At 32.9% G+C, this 22,988-nt stretch overlaps 3 protein-coding genes across 3 annotated transcripts; all 3 read left to right on the forward strand.

The window, feature by feature from the left end:
• Positions 1-1,087: 1,087 nt before the first annotated feature.
• On the forward strand, positions 1,088-1,606 carry LOC114754246 (early nodulin-11-like). Its single transcript, XM_028943035.1, has one exon. It carries the CDS (start codon positions 1,088-1,090, stop codon positions 1,604-1,606), a length of 519 nt encoding a protein of 172 aa, XP_028798868.1.
• A 2,564-nt stretch (positions 1,607-4,170) lies between these two features.
• On the forward strand, positions 4,171-4,524 carry LOC114754248 (repetitive proline-rich cell wall protein 2-like). Its single transcript, XM_028943036.1, has one exon. The coding sequence runs from the start codon at positions 4,171-4,173 to the stop codon at positions 4,522-4,524; it is 354 nt and encodes a 117-aa protein (XP_028798869.1).
• A 17,006-nt stretch (positions 4,525-21,530) lies between these two features.
• Positions 21,531-22,040, forward strand: LOC114754249 (early nodulin-75-like). The gene has a single exon (XM_028943037.1). The coding sequence runs from the start codon at positions 21,531-21,533 to the stop codon at positions 22,038-22,040; it is 510 nt and encodes a 169-aa protein (XP_028798870.1).
• Positions 22,041-22,988: the final 948 nt, after the last annotated feature.

Genomic DNA, 22,988 nt, shown 5'->3' on the forward strand with positions numbered 1-22,988 from the left:
TAGGTAGTTATTTTCATGTCGAGGAACGATAATCTGAGTCGCTTTAATAAATAAATAAATAAATCAAAACATTAGGTTGATCTCTATTTCTACTTGAAGAGTTACTTTTTTCTTTTATATACAAGTCAAAATCAGGTGGCGTATATGTCAAAAGGAAATGAAAATTATTATTTGAAATGTTATATTGCATTTAAAATTTATGCTTTAATTTGATCGGCACAAAATTTGTATACCCTAACGACATATGAAAAAAACCTGGCTTTTCGAACTATTTTTGGGACCAATAGAGTCGTTTTCACCTCACAAATGCCATCTAGTAAGCATATATATCCATATCATCAACCAATCAACTAATCTTATTATTTGCATGATAACAAGAACCCTAAAGAGCCTAGAGAAAAAAAAGATAACAGCGCAGCATAAGTTACATATTTTTCCTAGACCTTGTTATTTGTTATCTGGCCACTTGTACATTCTGATCCCCAACGCATATTAGATCCAATTGTATATTTTTTTGAATTGGGAAAATAACCCGATCAAATGAATTTTATTTTACTTTTCCTTGTTTGGGAATTAACTCCCATCAACTAGCACTATATTTTTATAAATCATCAGTAGTAATTCATCAAATTGCTTCTGGATCTCTTAAAAAAAAAAACCATAGATGAGATTTGTCCCTACTGCTGCTTGTATGCCAGAAATTCATTTCTTCTATATATAACATGATGATATCCGTACACAAACATATTAAATATCTACATCAAATCATCAATGACTAAGTCTTGCAAAGAGCACAAGAAAATAAAAATAAAAAATAAAAAAAAGCGGTACAAAGAAGTTGAACAAAAGAGGGATTCACAATTTTCCGCGTACATGAATGCGTGAAGCTATAGCAATAAAGTTAACGTCTATCAAGCTGGACTTTTTTTATCATTATTTATTTATTAAATGTATTTTATAATATAATGATTATACTTAGGGTTCATAATATCTCCCCACCAATGGCCCTCATCCTAGTTTTAGTATAAATTGTATGGGAGCTCATAGTCTATGGCATGTATTGTGAACACACAAATTGAGTTCAACAATGTCCTCTAAACACTTTTTAGTGTTTGTTCTTGGAGTGGTGTTTCTCATCACTTCTAGCTTTGCAGATTACCATAAGCCTCTAGTTGAGAAATCACTACCTGAAAATATACCATATTTTAGGGCTTCATCAACTGGTAAGCCCCTTATTATAAATGATCACATTAATGTCAAAAGGCCACTTGTTTATCAGCCTTTAGCTTGGACACCAATCCCAAGGCCGCTTCCGGACACTAATCCACCTAAACCGAAACCTCCGATCCATATTCCGCCTGATCAAAAACCTCCATTTCCAAGGCCACCAAGGCCATCTGCTCTGAAGCTATTTGCTCCTTTTGAGGCTTCACCCACAGGTCGAACTCTTATAAACGATCGCCTTAATGCTAAAAAGCCACTTGTTTTCCAGCCTTCAGCTAAGAGTCCGATGCCGAGGCCGAAGCCGCCGAAGCCGATCAATATTCCACCTCACCAGAGACCTCCATATCCAAGGCCATCAAAGCCATCTCCTCTGAAGCCATAAATCCCCTAAATCATATTTTCTTTAGTCTTCTTTCCTGAACAAAAACACATTATCCTATATGATTTTAAGTACGCTTTGTTACACATGTAATATAAGAGAGTACATCCATGTTCTCTCAACAATTTGTCACCAAGTGTTTCTTGGGTTTGGAAACTCTAATTTGCCTCCTTCTAACCTTCCAGATGTTCTTTTCATTTTTCTTTTCGAAAATTAGATTCTATAAAAAAATTTAGTGACATTTTGATATCTTATGAGTAAAGAAAGGTGTAGTTTTGGATTTTTATGATTTTTCGGAAAAAAAAAACCAAAATTGCCAATATTTTGCCTTTGAAAAATCATCAAAAATTCAAAACTGCATTATTTTTTGTCCATAAGATATCAAAATATAACTAATTTTATGTAGAGTCTAATCATCAAAAGAAAAAATGAACAACATTTAGGAAGTTGGGATATTACCAATGACTTTAGAAAGCATTAGAGAAAGGCACATTAGGGACCCCGCGCTGCTGTTGGTTAATATATTTGACCAATTCTGTTTTAAGTTAGCTTTGTTGTTTAGTATGTATGCTATAAGCGTGTTCCTTTCTCCCAGTTGTGGCACTGATAATATATATATAAAATAAAATTGTTTAGTATGTGTCCCTTTTAATTTTACATTCACCAACATTTTCTTCACTTTTTTCCCATTTAAACACATCACATTTCAACCCTAATGGGCCTTCAATTTCGGTCAACATGGCCAATAATATTCTTCATGAGTGCTTAGATGTTTTAAAAGCTCTTGAGCTCAATTATGTAACCTTAATTAAACCCAGTTTGCCCAGTTCTTTCTGAAAGTTCGTGTCAAAAACCCTCGAAGGCATTGACATACTCGGCCATAACTCAGCCACTTACGCTTATAACTCGATTTGTTTTCTGTTATTTTCCTTTATGCCATTAGAATATCATATGAAAATTTTATAACATTATTCAGTTAACAATTCATCAAAAAATTGGATTCACGATAATGAACAATAACATAGTAGAATTCACGTACATTACTGACCCTGGCCACCTAATAGGATAAGATTTGTTGTTGTTGTATTATTATTGGTTTTGTCACTTGCAAACTTAGATTTTTGCAGTTTAGTCCATGTCAACTCTTTGATCATCTTAAGATCCCTAAATCTATCTCTTATTTGTGTTTACCTGATTCCTCTAATTTCTATATTAGAACTATTATTGATTCTTAATATAAATTATTTTTCGTAAATTGACAATCCATTTAAGCTTTTAATTGTAAATTTTTTTTTGCATATTTAATTATTATATGTCTTAAGGAATTGAGGTTCGACGCAGAAATTTAGATTAAGAAATTACACTTAAAATTAAAAATAGAAATTATGATAGGAAAGCGAGCCGGTACATTATTTAGGCTCATCTAGTCTATTTCCCTAGCTTTATTTTCACATTATATAATTAATTAAGGATGTTTCCATCACAAACACAATCCATGATAAATCCTTGAATAACACTAAAATCTTCACAAAAAGCCAATGAGGAAATAACAAGAAATTGATTTGAGGTGAATAAAAGAAAAAAAATACTCCTCCGGTCCTTAATATAGGACCCAATTCTTGAGTTGGTTTTAGTCCTAAATATAAGACCCATTTCTCATATTTTTTAATTTTCTCTAAATTATTCCTATGGATACTCCCTCAACCATAATCAAGTAGAAGGGGGAGGGGGTATTAAGAAAGATGATTATGGTGTTTTAGGAAAAATGTGTCACTTTTCTTATAATTAACTAATTTACCTAACTTCCTTAATCTAATCAAATTAGTTAAATGGGTCTTATATTAAGGACCGGAGGAGTATTAATTACGTGTAGTCGTAAAAGACTAATCATTTGTTTCCCTTTAAAACAATAAGTCATAACTCATAATCGTTTTATTTACTTTACATTCATATCATAAGCACATCTCTATGTATATATTTTAATGGCTTGTTCCATGTATATAAACAACTTGTACATTTTTGTAATGATAATTAAGAACTTCACGAAAGGCCAATAAGTTAATAATAAGAAAATGACTTGAAGACAACATAAGGGGGGAAAAAAGAAGTTAATTACGTGTAGTTGTTTTTACGGATAAGAACAATAATTTGATTTACTTTAAAAAAATAGGTCATAACATTATATTCATCTCTAGTTCTCTACTTCTACTTGAAGTATACTTTTTACTTCTTTATGTACCAGTTGAAACCTAGTGGTGCACGTGTTATTGTTGGAAGGAAATGACAAATATTATCTGAAATATTATATTATTTATATATTAAATATCTATATCAATGATTAAATATTACAAAGAAGACAGGCAAAGTTTTTTTCAAAAAAAAATACACACACACACACAAAATTTTTTATCATTATTTTTTTATTAAATGCATTTCATTAATATAATATATTGATTGGATGCATAATCTCCCTCCCTGTAAACGGCCCTTCCTACTTGCACTATAAATTATATTGCAATGCGTACTCTGTAATTTGCACTGTGAACTCAAGTTATAAGTTCAACAATATGTCCTCTAAACACTTTCTAGTGTTTCTTTTTGGAGTGGTGTTTCTCACCACTAGTTCTAGCTTTACAAATTCTTATAAGCCCCCAGTGTCTGAGAATATACCACCTTTTGGAGATTCTTCTGCGGATGACATACCAACCGTTGAAGAAGAGCCTGCACCTATTAAGAAGGCACCACCAATTTACAAGATTACAATCGAGAAACCACCTGTATACAAGTTACCAGAGAAACCAATAATTTATGAGTCCTTAATTACGAAAGAATCAATGATAATCAAGCCAAACAAACCAAATTTGCCGCCGCCGCCGCCACGTCCACGGCCAATACCTATTTCCAAACCACCAACTCGTTAACTATCATCAGCCCCCTACACCCACACACATGCTCAGTAGCCTCATTTAAGTATATATGCTTTGGCTTATAAAAATAAGAGGCTACACAATCTCTCTCTGCAGTAATGATCTGTCATCAAGCGTTCACTAATATTTTGTCAACTCCGTTTCATGTTTGCCTTGTTGTTTACTGTGTATGGCTCTAGGACCATACATTGATGATTGTTTACTATGCGTGGCTCTATACTATACGTTTAAGTATACATTGACGCTTGTCTATTTTGACATATTTTCCTTCGGATTCATCAGTATATTGAGCTATAATTTGTAGCAAAAGAATTATCTATGGACACCGTAAATAATACTGTTATATTAAGGACTGGAGGTACTGTAATAATATAACACTTAAAGCTATAATAACAATAGACCCTATTCTACTAGGTGAGATCAGGTACATAAATAACAGGATGCCACTGTTTTAAATCTTTGGATAAGTCGTTGACGAAAAAAAGTTCTGCTAAATAACTGTATTGGATGTTTACTTCAATCTGTCTCTATTCTTTTTCAGAGATTTTCATAATGCTTGATTTGCCGTTCTTACGGATGCATCCAATATTGAGTTTCTTTGTAGATCTATAGAAAAGACTTCCGCTTATTTTAGGCTTATGGGAAACACTTGTTTTTCTTCAAAAAAAAAACAGAAAGTTCCCTTCATCTTTCCTGATCAGAGGCACCAAAATACAAAATGCAGCGATGAATTAAATTCATTTTAGCCAACTGTGTCGTACATTCATCAAAAAGCGTACAAATTCTGCTTAATAAAGCACAAAGAACTAATAAAAATTTCATTTTGTTGATCCAAATCTATACCTCACAGTCCAGATTCATCAGTAGAACGAACAAAATTCAAAGGTTTAAATTTAAAAAAAAAAAAAACAGAAGGCAAAAGGATCTGCTTCCTTTTGCCTGCGGACACGTGGTGAAGGAAGCTGAGGTCTAATAGATATGAGAGAAAGAGGAGTAAATATTAAATACTCCTCCGGTCCTTAATATAGAACCCAATTCTTAAGTTGATTTTGGTCCTAAATATAAGACCCATTTCTCATATTTATCAATTTTCTCTAAATTACCCCTATAGATACTCCTTCAACCATAATCAAGTAGAAGAGGGAAATGAGGTATTAAGAAAGATGATTATGGTGTTTTAGGAAAAATATGTCACTTTTTTATAATTAACTAACTTACCTAACTTCCTTAATCTAAACAAATTAGTTAAATAGGTCTTATATTAAGGACCGGAGGAGTATTATATATGCAAAATTACATTATCTAAATAAGTTTTATTTTACTAAATTGATATCTTAAAAAAAATATTCGAACATCAATTGCATGAACATAAAGTTATTTTGAGCGAAACTTAAAGTTCGTCATCTTAAGTTCGTTGGAACACAGTTTTGCAAATTTTATGCCATCACCCTTATCCCTTTCCAGATCCATTGTGTATTTGATCAGTCAACTATAACATCTTACCTCTATCCACCAGTAGAGTTATTTTATTTAACTTCAAACCATTAAGAGCCAAGTTTCATCCTGATAAAAATAAATTTTTTTAAACTTTTTTCAAACACAGGGTTTGATCCTCTTTAAGGAATGAGATTTTCTAAAAATTCAAATTTTTCAAAAGCTTACTTTCAAAGCGACATGTTTAGTGGTTTAAGGACTTGATTTCCCTTTATACTAAAACTAGTACAAATAACTTAAGACCCAAGTTCTCATATAATACTTGAACCCATTGTCTTTTTATCCAACTAGTTAGAACTTGTATCTAATTAAATATATAATTTGCAAGGCTTAATATTCAATACCTTGGCCACTGGTCCATGCAAAAGGGTACATATGCACACAATCTTGGACATAATAACTATATGTCAAAATAACGTCCATTTCTTGCCATGGCAGGAACCTGTAGTTTATCTGCCCTTAGCTCCTTCCTTATACATACCAAAATATATATACATTTATATCTTCACTCCAAAATAGTAAAATACAATAAACATTTTAAAGAAAATACATACAAAAGATTTTCAGCTCTCTTCACCTTCAAGCTCCACCAATCACTACTCCCTTGCTCCTACAAATATTTGCTCTTGCTGTATGTCATGGAAGAAAGAGGTGAGATTCTAAAGAATTTCAGTAGTAATAGAATTCCTTCATTTAATCGTGCAAGATTACAAACAGACATGCTACGTGGGCTAGAGAGAACAACCCCTTGCAACCACATATAATCAATGATGCACAAACATTATACACTTACATAGCCAGTTGCTAATTATCACACCTACATTCCAAAATAAATGGAAACTAGCCCATATTGTGTAACGATTCAATATGAGGGTATTCATAAGAAAGACCATGTGTCAAGAATCTTAAATAGCCAGATGCCTGTAATTGTTACAAACTGGATTGAATTGTAAATACATACTTGTTATTCCATTGTGCTGAGATATTACAATTTAGATCGTTACAAATGGTGCTTTCATTGAGAGACTCCTACCCTGTGGCCGATGATTTTACCGATGCTGAACTTGATGAGCTGGAAACTTCAATCCAAAAGTTGGGGGCTACGATGGGACCTCAACTGGATCGCATGAATGCTCAACTTGATTGCATGGATGCTCGATTTGATCGCTTGGAGGCATCACTGCTGATTCTTGCACAGAAGGTTGTTGAATTAACCCAAAAGATTGGTGAAACTGAAGTGGATGCGGTACAAGTTGAGCTTCAAAGGGCTATCCAACAATACGACTCACCATTGTCTTATACTTGTTCATTAACTGTAACAACCTTGGTGAAGCCTCGTCGACCGGTATTGACACCCTGACATCTGGAGCCAATGATCCACCATTAGCCACTGATGGAAAAGAAAGTGACGACATGAAAATTACAAATGGAGTTGATTCGACAAGGAATGATATGGAACTAGATCCAAAGAGTGGAGTCAGACTTGATGCATATCCCACTACTGATACATACTTGGCCGATTTCGGTATGGAGATCTCTGATATAGGCTCTTTGGAGAATTCTGATAATCTTTTGGAATATGGCGTGTCATCCAAACAGAAGCACAATCTATTTAGGGAGCTTGTTCCCCCGATCCTCATTCTTGCGACAGAAGCTTTATACACTATTTTGATTAATGGCTTGAGTCTTACTTGTGTGTTCGATCCTGGAATAAGACCTTTGCTTCAATAGTAAAGCCTCAGCTGGCTTTCCACTCTGTTCCACAAGGCTTCGCAGCCTTCACAATCGAACAAAAGGTTGGGCCTCTCATGTCATGGGTTCAGTATTTCTCAAAGCTATTATTGCTTACTATTTGTGTTAACGTAGCCTATGAAGATGAAGCCCAATACAGGTTATTTTTTACTCTTGGAATCCCATGCTTCAATCGTCTATGGATAGGGAAAACTGGCAAGTCTCTTGAAAGTTTACCAGAACTTGCTGCGGTAATTGATGACCTCCTCGCCGCAATTTCACTCGGCCGTCTCCATCGGGAGTTTGTTGTTAGAGGTCAAGGGCGGGATTCGTTTTTCATCCATAGATCGAAGACGTCTAACATCCAGGAATATAATGGGATTTTGGAGCTTTATTTTTTCATCAACCTTCAAACCATAACAGGTGGGCTTGCTGATTTCTTTAGTCGCATGTCTTTTATAGCCATGGAATTCACGGTTTGGACTCATAATAAGTTCCTTGTCTCCATTGTTTTCATCCTCTTTGGTTATGACGAGTCGACACACAATCAGAGCATTGTTTGGGGATTGGTTTTTGATCCTGATATTGCACTTAATATTTCTAAGCCTCATTTGATTCGGGATATATTAGAGGTCATGCGACGGATTCTTAATAGCTTCTCTGCATCTTCCCTATATATTAGTGGCCACTCATTAAAACTCTTGGCTCATAAATTTGGTGACAACCACAATTTTAGCTTTGGCAGTAACATGACGGTTCAGGTCTTGTCTCTCTATGCCTTCATTGTCTATGTTATACACTCTAATTGGCGACCCACATTGATGATTGTTATCATAATGGTTCCAAGATGCATACAAGCTGTTCGTCCTTTTATTACTCCAAAATTTTTCTTCCATGTGCTGGTATTGCAATGCTGTTACTATTTTATATTTTGGGGTTTGATCCTGGAGATGCCAATTGGTCTTCAAAGGAAGCTAGTGCATATGATCGATTTTCATGCTGGAATAGTGGTTTTCCCTGTGCTTCTCCTTCAATAAAATTGATAAATGAGTGAGCATTTGTTTTATGTGTCGGGTATTGTATAACCCATAGTAGTATTAAGTATGAGCATAAGGTATGCTTGACCAGATGACTGAAAGAAAAAAAGATGTGCTTTCTTGGTTTGAGTTCTTTGAAGCAAGTGCCGTCATTATTGATTCAATTTTCCCGCAAGGACATTGGTTCTCAATTACAAGGAGTTTCAAATTGGAGATAGGACTCACTTTGCATAACTTGTCACGATTGACCATCCATGGACTGGAGTTATTCAAGTTCCTAATCCTTACCTCTTTTATTGCCATTACCGAAGCTCTGCCACATGACATCCAGCAAGTGATTCCTCTGACAATTGCCAAGATTTTCTCTCAATCATAGTGCAATGCTATAACTTTTACATTGGAGGAAGAGGACATCATTCTCTTTTTACTTTGCACCCATAGCATAATATCTTGCGACCTTGAGGACAAGGTCATTGTTAGGGGGGGAGGAAATGTAACGACTCAATATGAGGATATTCATAAGAAAGATATTCATAAGAAAGACCACGTGTCAAGAAAATGGAGAAGGGAATGTGTTTATCATGAGAACATTGCAAATGTGGGAGTGAGTGGTGTAGAGGTGGTTACACTATATTAAGGGAGAGGCGAAATGAGAATAGGGTGTGGATGATTTGGATGATCTTTTATGTGGTCCCATTCTTCGGGAATCTTCTCTCTCTGACTCTTCTTCTTCTTCCCTCTTCCTTGTGTCTCTTCCCTCTATTTCCCTGTTAATTCATTTTACAGTGTTCTTTCAATGTATTTTCAGATGCCTGTAATTGTTACAAACTGGATTGAATCTTAAATACATACTTGTTATTCCATTGTGCTGAGATATTACAATTTAGATCATTACATATTACCATTATCAATCATATCATGCAAAGACAATTTACATGTTTTCATGCACAATCAACATAATGGCACATCCAAGCATACAACAGTCAATGCATAATCACAAGAAAAGAAAGAGTTACTACCTTTTGTTCTTTCTTTCTGTACTGTTTTCTCCCTAACTCCTTTCTTAATGGGTTTGGACAGATATCAAATCCTATAACTTATATAGGCAAGACAGATTAACGTGTGTAGTACTAAAATAATACATTCATTATAACTTAAATTCCTTATAATTTATTAAATAACTGATCAATTTCCCTTACCCTTCACAGCTTTGTTTTCTTATCCTTACCTAATATTTGTAACAGCAACGACATTTCTTCCACACTTCCAGGAAGCTCCGGCTTCATAAATTAAACATCTCTCCAATCATTATTTTAGAGTCTCAAACCTTGATTTGACCATCTCAAATCAATATTTAACATTTAAATGCATTAAGGAATGAGTTCTAAATTAATTTAAGCAACTTTTCCTAATCTGTAAAATTTTCCAGATTTCGATTTCCTTGATTCCTTCACTACACGCACAAGCATTTGTACATGTATATGAAATTCATAAGCACTGAGATACTCTCCCTTCCCCCTCATGCTTCACACGGCTTATCCTTCAATTCTGGACATCTTAGCCTTCAAAAATTATTACATCATGGATGACGTTGTTTCAAGCACTTTTGTTGTACTTTAATACCCATTTACATATTTGCATTAAATCACACACACAACCACCTTCCCATAATCAGGAAAATATTTTTCCAGGTTCCAAAACCATTTTTTCCCAATCAAGATTCAATCTTCAGTGACTCATACGCCCCTAGCATCCACAAATTTTCATTATTTAAATACTTTGAAATATTGTCACCAGTAACAGCACCAATTATTACAAGTTTCAAATTTCATCTTCACAAGTTTATATCACATGCATAAAAGACTCAGGCCCTGTTTCGGTCATTCCCAAAACCATAGCAGAATAAGCAATTATTGCATCATCTACTTACCTAAAATCTCACATACATGTGTTGCATCTATCCATTCAAATCCCGTAGAGCTTGACGCCACATAGCGGAACAGAGGTAGAGAGATTGAGTTTTAATTTGAAAGCATCACATACAAAACCCAATAACACATGCAGCACCATAAGTTGGTTAAACAAGCTTTAATCTGCCCATGGATGCCATTTTCTTAGCTATATCATTAGTTTTCCTCCAATTCATATCAGATTTTAGCAACCCGAAACTCCTAAAACCTTACTAAAATGGTGAAGAAGAGGGTAGAAGAAAGATTGAAAGACTTACCTTAACCAAGATTCAAGGTTGCATGCGATAGACTCCCTCTCCGATCACCATCAAGCTTCTCGTTCTCCCTCACTTCTCTCGCCCTCTCTCTCAAACTCTCCTCTGATCCTTCCAGTTCGAAATGAGGATGGGAGTAAAGAATTAGATGGCTTAATGAATGAGAGAACACGTGCGAGGCTGAGCAATTCGCAACGGACCATTATGCCCTTCCAAACTTTTCTTTTTTTGTTTTTTTTTTCAATTTCATCCTTCTTTATTTTCTGAAATAATGAAATAATTACAGAATTTAATCCTTTATATTTTATATGGATTTTCTCCCTCCAATAGCTTCTTTGACCTATAAAATAATTCCTCTAAAAATTTTGGGTTAAAAATTAACTCCTAGCTATTTTTTTTTAAAATTTTCAAGAAAATAGGTCCTAAATTTTCAAAATTAACTTTATAATCATTTGGATCATATTTTAAGGGATTTAGTCTTAACAACACCTCCAAAATTTCCCCTTAATTATGCTTAGTTAAATCCATAAAATTCTTGATGTTACATCAACCAAAATATCTTTTCCAACGAAGATGGATAATATTTGTACAGGAAAAAAATTTTAACTTGGCAGGAAAGATGCGTGAGGGATTACTTAAAAATTTTCCACAAAAATAAAAACAAAGTGAAAAGACATTGTGCTAGCTATGAAAAACAAAGTATGAAAATAATTTTGTCTGAGTATTTCCTGCTTAATTTCTTTCTCACTACACGCGCGGTCGCGCACAGACCGAAGAGATTTAAAAGAAGGAAAACTAATTTGGAGCTGCTTATAATTTGCTTTGATTTTGAATTGGGTCTTTGTACTTTTTATTTTTATTTTTATTAAGTCCCTTAACTTTATACCGTCACGCCCATTAGTCTTTTAAGCTTAAAACTGTTAGAAAAAAACTAACGCTGTTGAACGTTTTTGTTAGCAAGAGCTTGTCGGCGTCTCCCTCCACTGTAACCCAGAATCTCAGAATAAACCGTCATTTAGTCTCCTTCTATTGTAACTGAAAACCTCAAAATAAGTTCTCCTCTCCTTCACTGTTCCTCAACATCTTCTCATTACCTATCATTAAATCATTAAATGGCTTACAGGTTGCTGCTCCTTCCCCAACTTGAATGCCATCCCTTTGGCGGACTATTCGTAATAACTCTGTTTTCCTAATACTAGAACAGGGGAATATACATAATTCGAATACACACAACAACAACATGATGAAAGATGCCCCTCATTAATAATTTTGATGACTGGAACTCATTAAACATCAAAATGATTGACACTCGTATTTTCTATATATACCATTTAATTGTCAAACTTATGAAACATCAAAATGGCTGACAATCATGTTTAATTCTCTTTTCAAGACAAGCTCAACTGTGACCTAGTTTGGTATTTTTTATAGAAAAGGAATTCTCTCTGTTTTTTTTTTGTTTGTATATATGCGTGCATGTAATTATTTGTTTATTATATTATTCATGGTAGAATCAAAGGAGTGCAAATTAGGAATGTGGAACAGAGGAGTTGGAGTGGCATAGATGCAAATGGCGACGAGCAGATAGAGGGAAGCAAGCTTAAGTATCATCTTGAGTGTGAATATGCAATGCAAGCATTTGGAATTGGAGATAACCTTTCAAAGTTGAAGACAGAGACGCGCAGTGAGGTGAGGCCTTCATCGCTGTTTTAGTATTAGAAAAACAGAGTTATTAGCCTATTCAAACTAGGGAAGGAGCAGCGACCTGTGAGCCATTTAATGACAGGGAAGGCGAAGATGTTGAGGAACAGTGAACAAGAGGAGGGCTTGTTCTGAGATTTTGGTTTACAATGGAAAGAGACTAAATGAGGGCTTATTATGAGATTTTGGGTTACAGCAGAAGGAGACTGAACGAGCTCTAGCTAACAGAAATGTCCAACGGCGTTAGCTTTTTTCTAACAGTTTTAACCTCGAAGGACTAACAAGTTTAACATTTTAAAATTAAAGGATTCAATAAAAAAAAAAAAGTATAAGCACCTGATTCAAAATCAAAGCAAACTATAAGGACTTCGAGGTTAGTTTTCCCTGTAAAAAAAAGGCACGCCAAAAAAAGGATCCGGTTGTTCTGAAAATTCTAAAAATTAAAATTTTAAAAATTATTTTATTATCACAGAAAAATTTGTTTGATGCTATACTGATAGATATTCCCCTTTCCCCTAAATATAACTTATATAAAAAATGATCATAAAATAATATTTTTTTGAATCAGTTTTCTTGTGATTCCTTTTTCAATGTGTTCTTGTAGTATGAGGACCTGATGAGCATATTGTGTGAGAGGCATACATCAAAGTTGTTTGCATTAGGATTTACGGTCACTACATCACCAAAGGGCAGTTGCATGGTTACAGGTGAACAACAGTTTAATATAAAGATATAAATAAGATAAACGTGGAAAAATGCTAAATACTACCTGTTGTCATTAATATAAGAGCCATTTAATTTAGATAGATTAAGAAAGTTAGTTATCTGTAACAAATATGAGTTAATTTTTTTTAAAATATCTTTTTAGTTATGAGTACTATTGGATGAAAACCCCATTAACATGTATAATCAGTAGGAATATTTTAGAGAATTAATTATAAATAAGAGAAACAAAGTAAATTAAGGTCTTGTAATTCAAATCAAATCTAACCTCCAATGAGCTGTTATAATAAAAACCGAAGGTAGTATTATGTTTTGCAACGGTTTGTGGTTTGAAAATGTTATGGGGTCTCTGTTCTCATTTGTGAAGGGATAAGTAGCATTTGAAGCAGGAGGGGAATTGGTTTGAGTGTTGTCGTTCTGCGAGGGAATGCATGGAGAAAGCATTTTTGCCATTGTGGTGAGAGTTTGGCTAAGAGGAGAAATTGAGGAGGCACACAAAGGAAGAGGAGGAAGTAATGGAAAGCCACATTTTTGCTGATGTGGCACTAGCAAAAATGCTAAATAAGCAAATTTTAACACTACTTGCACCACGTAGGACAAGTTATGAGAGATTCATATGTTTTATAGAAATTAAGAAAGTTTAAAGATTGAGTTACAACAAACTAGCTTGTAAACTCAATAAACTATAACGATTAAATAATTAATTTTTCCTTATATTTAATAATTAATTTAATGAAATAATAAAAGGTAAATTAGGAAAATTGATAGAAGTTATACTCTTAATTGGTTTTTTTAAGTAGATATGCATCCAAAAGTAATTTTGATAAACAATATCATAATTCACTTTTTGATAATGGCAATTTTACCCTTAAAAAGCACAATTTGCAAGAAATCACTTCCAATCCCAAGTTACCATCCATTAACATCAAATCACACATGTAAGCTCAATAAACCTCATAAAAACTCATGAAATAACACTAAATAACATGGTAATAAGTCTAAGGTGCAGCATGACAAAGCTCTCATCAAATGACATTGTTGTCGAAGAGCCAAAAAATCGGTTCTCTAGACTAGTTAAGCATCAACTTTTGATATGGTACAAATATTATTTAAAATATTATATTATGATTGATGTGGTGGGTGGACATTTTGCCCATTGCTTATAATTTCTGCTCCTACCTTCCATTGATATATTGAAACTAATCTCCATTTATTCAAAAGAATAATTAGATAAATCTATTTAATCCTTCCCAGCTAGTCAGTATTATCCATATCCATTGACCAATCAGCCAAATTACATTGATAAAATTTTCTTGTGCAAAGCATGTATAACTAGTATTTCTAATAAATGCGAGAACATACCATAGAGTGACAACAAATTAAAAAAAAAAAAACAGAAAAACACGCACCCATGCGTTATTGAAAGAAATGGAAGAAAATGGGCAAGACAGATTTCCAATTGTCTACATGCATGCAACCAGATATAGCGACGGAGTTCATACCTACTAGTCTTGACTTAACATTTTAGTATTATCTTATTTTTTTTGAATAAATTTATTTTTGAGTGAGGGTGCTTTCAGCTTTCTGAAATATTTTGTTAGGTACATCCAGTACCCTAAAATATTTTATAGTGTGTTTAGCACCCTAAAATATTTTTTTTCAAGAGCACCTAGTACTCTAAAGTATTTTATGATAACTTTGAAGTCATTTTTTAGATGCATCCATTACCCTAGAATTATTTAAAATTAACATATAACAAAAAGACAATTTTAGCCTTGAAAATAATTTGATGCGGGAACTATGCATTATTTTCCTAAAAAATTATCCCTTTTGTTTGCTGTTGCCTTGCTAATTGTTGAAGATGGTCTCGCCAGCTTCGCTGACAAAACTCGCCATCGCTGCCGCGCCTAGTTCTTGCCACCGCCGCCTTCCACTCCTCGCCTTTCAGTTGTAGCTATTGTCCCCTTCTGCCCTTATTACCCCACATATGTAATTGTAGATGAGTGATACCAAATTGTTTTGTCTTTTGAATAGTTCTGTTAGCCAAAATATAATTAACTTGAAAGAGGGTTATAAGTGCATCAACAGGCATTTGTAACTAATTATATTCTAGATTAACAAAATTAACATCGAAGCTAATTAATTCAGTAAAAACAAGGTTAAAGAAGTTAGCAAGCTAGGAATTGGTAACTCTATGTTGTCTCGTTTAATATTTGCGGTTGTTAATTTGGTATGTAATCACCGGTGCAATGCTTTTTACCATCTCAAAGCCTAACCAAGCGTGTTGCAATAATGATTGCCATTGCATAGCCCTATATTCCTTTGAAAATGCAATGGTAATTAAGAAATAAACTCTTCATGAGAAGCCAATGAGTGAATAATGATAAAATAACTTGATGTCGATCAATAAAAGAAAAAGAAATAAAGAAAATAATCATGTACGTGAAGCTGTTTTCTTGTCCGGGGACGATAATGGACTCTAAATTAGTTGCTTAACGAATAAATTTCTTCGTTTTGGTGGGGGGATTCACTGAATGTCATTGTTAATTTCGTCTCATTATATTGTCTCTTTTCCATTACCAAAGATTACCATTTATGCTGAATTGAAGAAACATTCGAAGAAACAAAAACCTTTGCCAGTTCAGGTGAAGAAAAACATTTACGTTCTTTGTAGATTTCAAAAGGGCATTTATCTATATAAAAGAATTGGTAATAAGTATATTTTGATTCATAATATATATATCTCCCCGGCCAACGGTCCTCCCCAATTTTAGTATAAAATTAGATCAGAGCCCATAGTCTATGACATGTACTGTGAACACAAATTGAGTTCAACAATGTCCTCTAAAAACTTTCTAGTGTTCTTTGTTGGAGTGGCGTTTCTCATCACTTCAAGCTTTGCAGATTACTGTAAGCCTCTAGTTGAGAAATCAATGCCTGCAAATATACCACCTTTTGAGGCTTCATCAACTGGTAAATCCCTTATAGGTGATTACCTTGATATTAAACGGAAGCCGAAGCCAATTAGGCCGAAGCCAATTAGGCCAAAGCCAGATCCGATACCTCCAATCCCACCTGACCAAAAACCTCCTTATCCAAAGTCTTCTGCTCTGAAACTATCAAACCCCTAAACCATATGATCTTAAGTATGCTTTGTTACATTAAATATAAGAGAGTACTTACATGATCTCTCAACAATTGGTCACCAAGTGTCCGTTGAGTTTGAGTTCTCTAATGTGTCTCGCCCTCTGATGTCTTTTGTAACTTCTCAACCTCCCAAATGTTCTTGTCGTTTTTCTTTTGATCATCGCAAATGTTTTTCATAAAATTAGTGACATTTCAGCATTTTATGGACCAAAAGCAGCGCAGTTTTGAAATTTTTTTTTATGACTTTTTAAAAGGAATAAATTAAAATTGCATAATTTTAGAGTATTTGGTTCCTGGAAAATCATCAAAAATTCAAAACTTCACAATTTTTTGCCCATAAAATATCAAAAATGTCAATAGGTTTATGTAGAATGTAATGATCAAAAGAAAAAAATTAAGAAAAAACATTTGGGAAGTTGAAATACTATAAATGGCGTTGGAGAAATTAGAGAAAGGCATATTAGAGGCCCCAGTCCCATTTTTCGTTAATTTATTTGGTCAATTCTGTTCCAAGTTGGCTTTGTTATTTAGTATGTATGGCTATAAACATGTTCCATTCTCCCCATTGTGGCATTGATGATATATATAATAAAATTGTTTAGTATGCGTCCCTTTTAATTTTACTTTTACTGCTTTTTATTTTTTTCAACATTTTCTTCTCTTTTTTATCCCGCTTAAACACGTCATTTTAACATTCACGTTCAAACTGAAGAGGTATTATAAAAGGAAAAACTTTTGATAATTGAGCTAAACAATAAACTTTATATTCTTTTTATATTTCAAAAGACTATGTATTCATATGATGTTTAATATAAAAATTACTTAACTAATTTAAATAGGTTAAGGAAACTGAATAAATTATTTAGTTCTAACAAATATGGCATGATCTCCATTATGTCATATATCAACTTAGAAGTTAAATAAATAGTTAGGAAAAAAATAATAAATATGAGAGATAAGCTTGATTAATGTCCTCTATTGAGAATCAAAATTAACTCCATAACCAGGTTTTACATTTAGGATCAAGAGATTATATATTAAAATTGATAAATCATGATTTAACCAAAACTCAAATAGGTGCGTGAAACAAGTTGCAACAAAATATTAATTATGAAGTCACTCTATGTTATTCTTTTTGAAATGCAATGCTAATGAAGAACAATATATAAACTCTTCACGAAAAGACAACAAATGAATAATAAGAAAATGACTTTGAGGTCAATAAAAGAAAAGAAAAAAAATAATTACGGGCAGTCGCTTTTACGCATAAGAATAATCATTTGATTTACTTTTGAAAAATAAGTCATAACATCACATTTATCTCTATGCGTACTTCTACTTGGAGTGTAACTTTTAATTCTTTATTTGCAAGTTGAAACCAAGGGATGCATATGGTATTAGAGCGGTAGGAAATGACAAATATCATGTGAAATATTATATTATTTATAAAATTTATATTTCTTTGATCTCTGAATACTTTATGGCCTATTAAAAAATGTAGCTATTCAAACTCTTTTTGCTACCAATAGAGTCATTTATACCTACCAAATCCCAGAAAGTAAGCACGATATATATCTATATCATCAACAAACCAGCCCGTAACAAGCATGTATTCACATTTGGTCCTTAACGTAAAAGTTGCTTAATTAATTTGGCTTGATTAAACAAGCTAAATAAATTACTTAATGACTAAAATATATGTTTGATCCTTTAATTTTACATCAAATTTTGATTTAGTCTCTTAAATTTATAAAATTTATTTTTAATCTTTTTATATTAACATGATTAAAATGTTGGCGCAACAAATGTGGATGGAGACTTCACAATAAAATTTATGGAATAAATATGTTAATTTTGAAATAAAAATTTTTATATTAAAAGATTAAAATTTAAGGAAGTTTTGTGATCATTTAAGTTCGTTAAGTCAGGATTTTCTATTAACGAGACTAATGGTATTGAGATTAAAGAATATACTTTATAAAATAACTATATTGAAACTTGAAGGAGTAAACCTATACATTGGCTTTACTTAATTATAACAAATGCGAGATAATATCTTTAAAATATCCCTATATAACATTAGATTATACACCAGTTTATAAATTAGATAAATTTATTTGGAAAAATGATTAATATGAGGTATAATTAAAAATGGATTGAAATATTACATTTAGAACTAAAATCAACTCTGTAACTAGTTCTTAGATTTATGACATGAAAAGTATAAACTTATATTTGCATGAAAAGTAAGAAATGTGTTTCTGCACTAAAATAAGCTGTGCACATAAAAGAAAATTTCGTAAAAGAAATCCATATTCGAAAACTTAATTGACTAAAACGACCTAAATTTGAGCGGATGTAATTATAATCCGTGAGTACAACTTTTCTTTTGCTAGGTGTAACATATCTTTTGATGTGTTCAAATAATTTATATATTAATTATTGTTGCATATCATTGATGATATCTTGAACATGGAGGAAGAAAATTAGTACTCACAGGTTATAGTTGTACTCGCTCAAATTTAGGTGTTTTTTAGTCAATTAAGTTTTCAAATAGGGACTTTTAACAAATTTTCTTAAATAATAACTTGATAAACATACATATACATATATTTATGTAATATCTATATCAATGATCATGTCTTACACAGAAGAGAAGAAAATTAAAGAAAAAACATGGATTTTATTTTTTATCATTATTTTTTTATTAAATGCATTTCAGTAAGAGAAAATTAATTTGCGAATCCTTGTATTTCATCATATCTTGAATTTGGTCCTTCCAATTTTTCTCCTTTTTATTAAATCTGATCTTTTAGTTTATTAAGTTAAAAATACAAGTCCTTCCGTTAATAATGGATCCCAACGCTTTTAATGCCGATGGCGGTGGTTTCTGTTCCTTCCCCACGAATATTCGTGGCTCTCCCTCATCTTTAGGGCCCAATTTGGTACAAGAAGAAAGGGGGGAAGAAAAAATTTTAATGAGGTCATTTTGAAAAATGCCGAATTAGATGAGAGAGGACCTGATGTGAGAGAGAGAGCCATGAGTTTACTGTGAGGGGAGGAAGAAAGCATTGCCACATCACCCTGTGTCATCAAGCATTAACGATGTTGGCAACTGTTATTAACAGAAGGACTTTTACCTTCAACAAAATATTGTAAAAGGATTCAATTAAAAAAAAATTAAAAGGACCTGCTTGAAAATTTGATAAAACTACGAGGACTAGTAAGCTAATTTTTCCTTTCAATAATATAATAATTTGATAAAACTTGGATTAAGCTGTTTATATCAGTAATGGACTCTAAATTAGTTGAGTAACGAAAAAAATTCTTGTTTTGACAGCGGGATTCGTTGAAAGTTATGTTAGTCCTGTCTTATTATATTGTCTCTTTTTCATTACCAAAGATTAGCATTTATGCTGAATTGAAGAGATATTCAAAGAAACAAAAGCTTTTCATAATCCAGGTAAGAAAATTACATTCTTTATAGATTTCAAAAGGACATTTAAGTATATAATAGAATTGGTAATCTGAGTCCCTTTAATAAAATAAATCAAAATATTACATTGATCTCTATTTCTACCTGAAGAGTTAATTTTTTTCTTTATATGCAAGTCAAAATCGGGTGGTGTATATGTTGAAAGGAAATGAAAAGTATTATTTGCAATATTATACTGCCTCCGGTCCTAATTAAAAGATCTTGTTTGTAGATTACAAATGAGATCTTATAATTAGAACTAGAGGTAATATATTATTTAAAATTTAGGCTTTAATTTGATCTGTATAAAATTTGCATACCCTAACGACATATGAAAAAACCTGGCTATTCAAACTATTTTTGGGACCAATAGAAATCTCACAAATCTCAGCTTTTAATCAAGATCCAAAATGGCGATATTGACAAAATTGTTAAGTCTCCTTATGATATTCCTATGAAATGAAATTGTAATCAAGAACAATAATCTGAATCGCTTTTATAAATTAATCAAAGCATTATGTTGATCCCTATTTCTACTTGAAGAGTTTTTTTTTTCCTCCTTTATATACAGGTCAAAATCAGGTGGTGTATATGTTGAAAGGAAATGAAAAGTATTATTTGAAATATATTGCATTTAAAATTTATGCTCTGATTTGATCTGTATAAAATTTGTATACCCTTACGACATATGAAAAAACCTGGCTATTTGAGCTATTTTAGGGACCAATAGAGTCATTTTCACCTCACAAATCTCAGCCAGTAAGCATTGTATATCCATATCATCAACCAATCAATCAATCTCATTATTTGCATCATAATAAGGACCCTAAAGAACCTAAAGAAAGAAGATAACAGCGCAGCAGAAGTTACATATTTTTCGAGAACCTGTTGTCAGTTATATTCACATATACATTCTGATCACCGACGCATATTAGATCCAATTGTATATTTTATTTTATTTTTTTTGAATTGGGGAAATAACTCAATCAAGTTAATTTAATTTTACTTTTTCTTGTTTGAGAATTAACTCTCATCGACTAGCATTATGTTCATATAAATTTTTAGGAATAATTCATCGAATTGCTACTGCTCCTCGTAAGCCAGAAATTCATTTCTTCTATATAGTAACATGATGATATCCAAACACACATATATTAAATATGTGCATCACTGACTAAGTCTTGCAAAGAGCACAAGAAAATAAAAATAGCGTTACAAGGAAGTTAAACAAAAGAGGGATTCCCAATTTTCCATGTACATGAATGCGTGAAGTTATAGCAATAAAGTTAACATCTATCAAGCTGGACTTTAATTATTTATTTATTAAATGTATTTTGATAATATAATGATTATATTTGGCTTCATAATATCTCCACACCAATGGCCCCTGACCTAGTTTTAGTATAAATTGTATGGGAGCTCCTAGCGTATGGCATGTACGTACTGTGAACACAAATTGAGTTCAACAATGTCCTCTAGACACTTTCTAATGTTCCTTTTTGGAGTGGTGTTTCTCATCACTTCTAGCTTTGCAGATTACTATAGGCCTCAAGAGAAATCACTTCCAGGAATTATACCACATTCTGAGGCTTCAACTGGTAAATCCCTTATAAATGATCACTTTAATGTTAAAAGGCCACTTGTTTGCCAGCCTTTAGCTTGGAAACCAATCCCAAGGCCGACTCCGGACACTACTCCACCTAAACTGAAACCTCCGATCCATATTCCACCTGATCTAAAACCTCCATTTCCAAGGCCACCAAGGCCATCTGCTCTGAAGCTATCAGCTCCTTTTGAGACTTCACCCACAGGTAAACCCCTTATGAATGATCACCTTGATATTGAAAAGCCACTTGTTTGCCGGTCTTCAATGAAGCATGTAATGCCGAAGGCGAAGCCAGGGAAGCCGATCAATATTCCACCGGATCAAAGACCTCCATATCCAAGGCCACAAAAGCCAAAGCTATCAACCCCCTAAGCCATATGCTCGTTAGCCTTCTTTCACAAATACAAATACAGTATCCTAATATATATATTATTTTCAGTATGCTTTGTTACATGAAATATAAGAGGGTAGTTACATGATCTCTCAACACTTTGTCACCAAGTGTTTGTTAGGTTTGGATCCTCCCTCAATTCTGATGCCTCAACCTTCCAAATGTTCTTTTTATTTTTCTTTTGATCATTATATTTTATGATTTTTTTAAAGAAATCAAAATTGCACATGTTAGAGTATTTTTTTCCTTTAAAAATAAAAAAAATCAAAACTGCATTATTTTTTGTCCGTAAAATATCAAAATGTCACTAATTTTATATACAATCTCATCATCAATAGAAAATATGAAAAAAGATTCAGGGAGTTGGGATATTACACACGGCATCAGAGAGAATTAAAGGAAGGCACGTTAAGGCTCCAAACTCATGTTCGTTGTATTTGGTCAATTGTGTTTTAAGTTTTCTTCGTTATTTAGTATGTGTGGCTATAAGCATGTTCCGTTCTCCAAATTGTGGCATTGATGATACATATAATAAAACTGTTTAGTATGTGTCCCCTTTAATTTTAACTTCACCAACATTTTTTCCCTCTTTTTCCCCATTTAAATACATCAATTTCGGTCAACATGGCCCAATAATAATGTTCTTAAGTGATTTGATGTTTTACAAGCTCTTAAGCTCAATTATATGTAACTTAAACCCACTTTATTTAGTCCTTTTTGGAAGTTTGTCAAAAAACCCTCAAATGTATTTACATATATACTCGGCCATGACTTACTTATAAGGTTACTAAGATATCGTGATAATAAATTAGGCTTTGTCTCACAAGATCCATTCCGTGCATATTCAATTGCACCATGAAACGTGCAGGTTGGATTTAAATTTAACCACTTATGCTTACGACAGGATTTTTTTCTGTTATTTTCCTTTA

The sequence above is a fragment of the Neltuma alba genome, unplaced genomic scaffold (assembly GCF_004799145.2).
Source record: "Neltuma alba isolate B1F8T4 unplaced genomic scaffold, ASM479914v2 tig00010124_pilon, whole genome shotgun sequence".
Classification (NCBI taxonomy): Eukaryota; Viridiplantae; Streptophyta; class Magnoliopsida; order Fabales; family Fabaceae; genus Neltuma; species Neltuma alba.

Coding starts and splice junctions, on each gene's coding strand:
- LOC114754246 (XM_028943035.1), top strand. CDS start 1,088: ATGTCCTCTAAACACTTTTTAGTGTTTGTTCTTGGAGTGGTGTTTCTC.
- LOC114754248 (XM_028943036.1), top strand. CDS start 4,171: ATGTCCTCTAAACACTTTCTAGTGTTTCTTTTTGGAGTGGTGTTTCTC.
- LOC114754249 (XM_028943037.1), top strand. CDS start 21,531: ATGTCCTCTAGACACTTTCTAATGTTCCTTTTTGGAGTGGTGTTTCTC.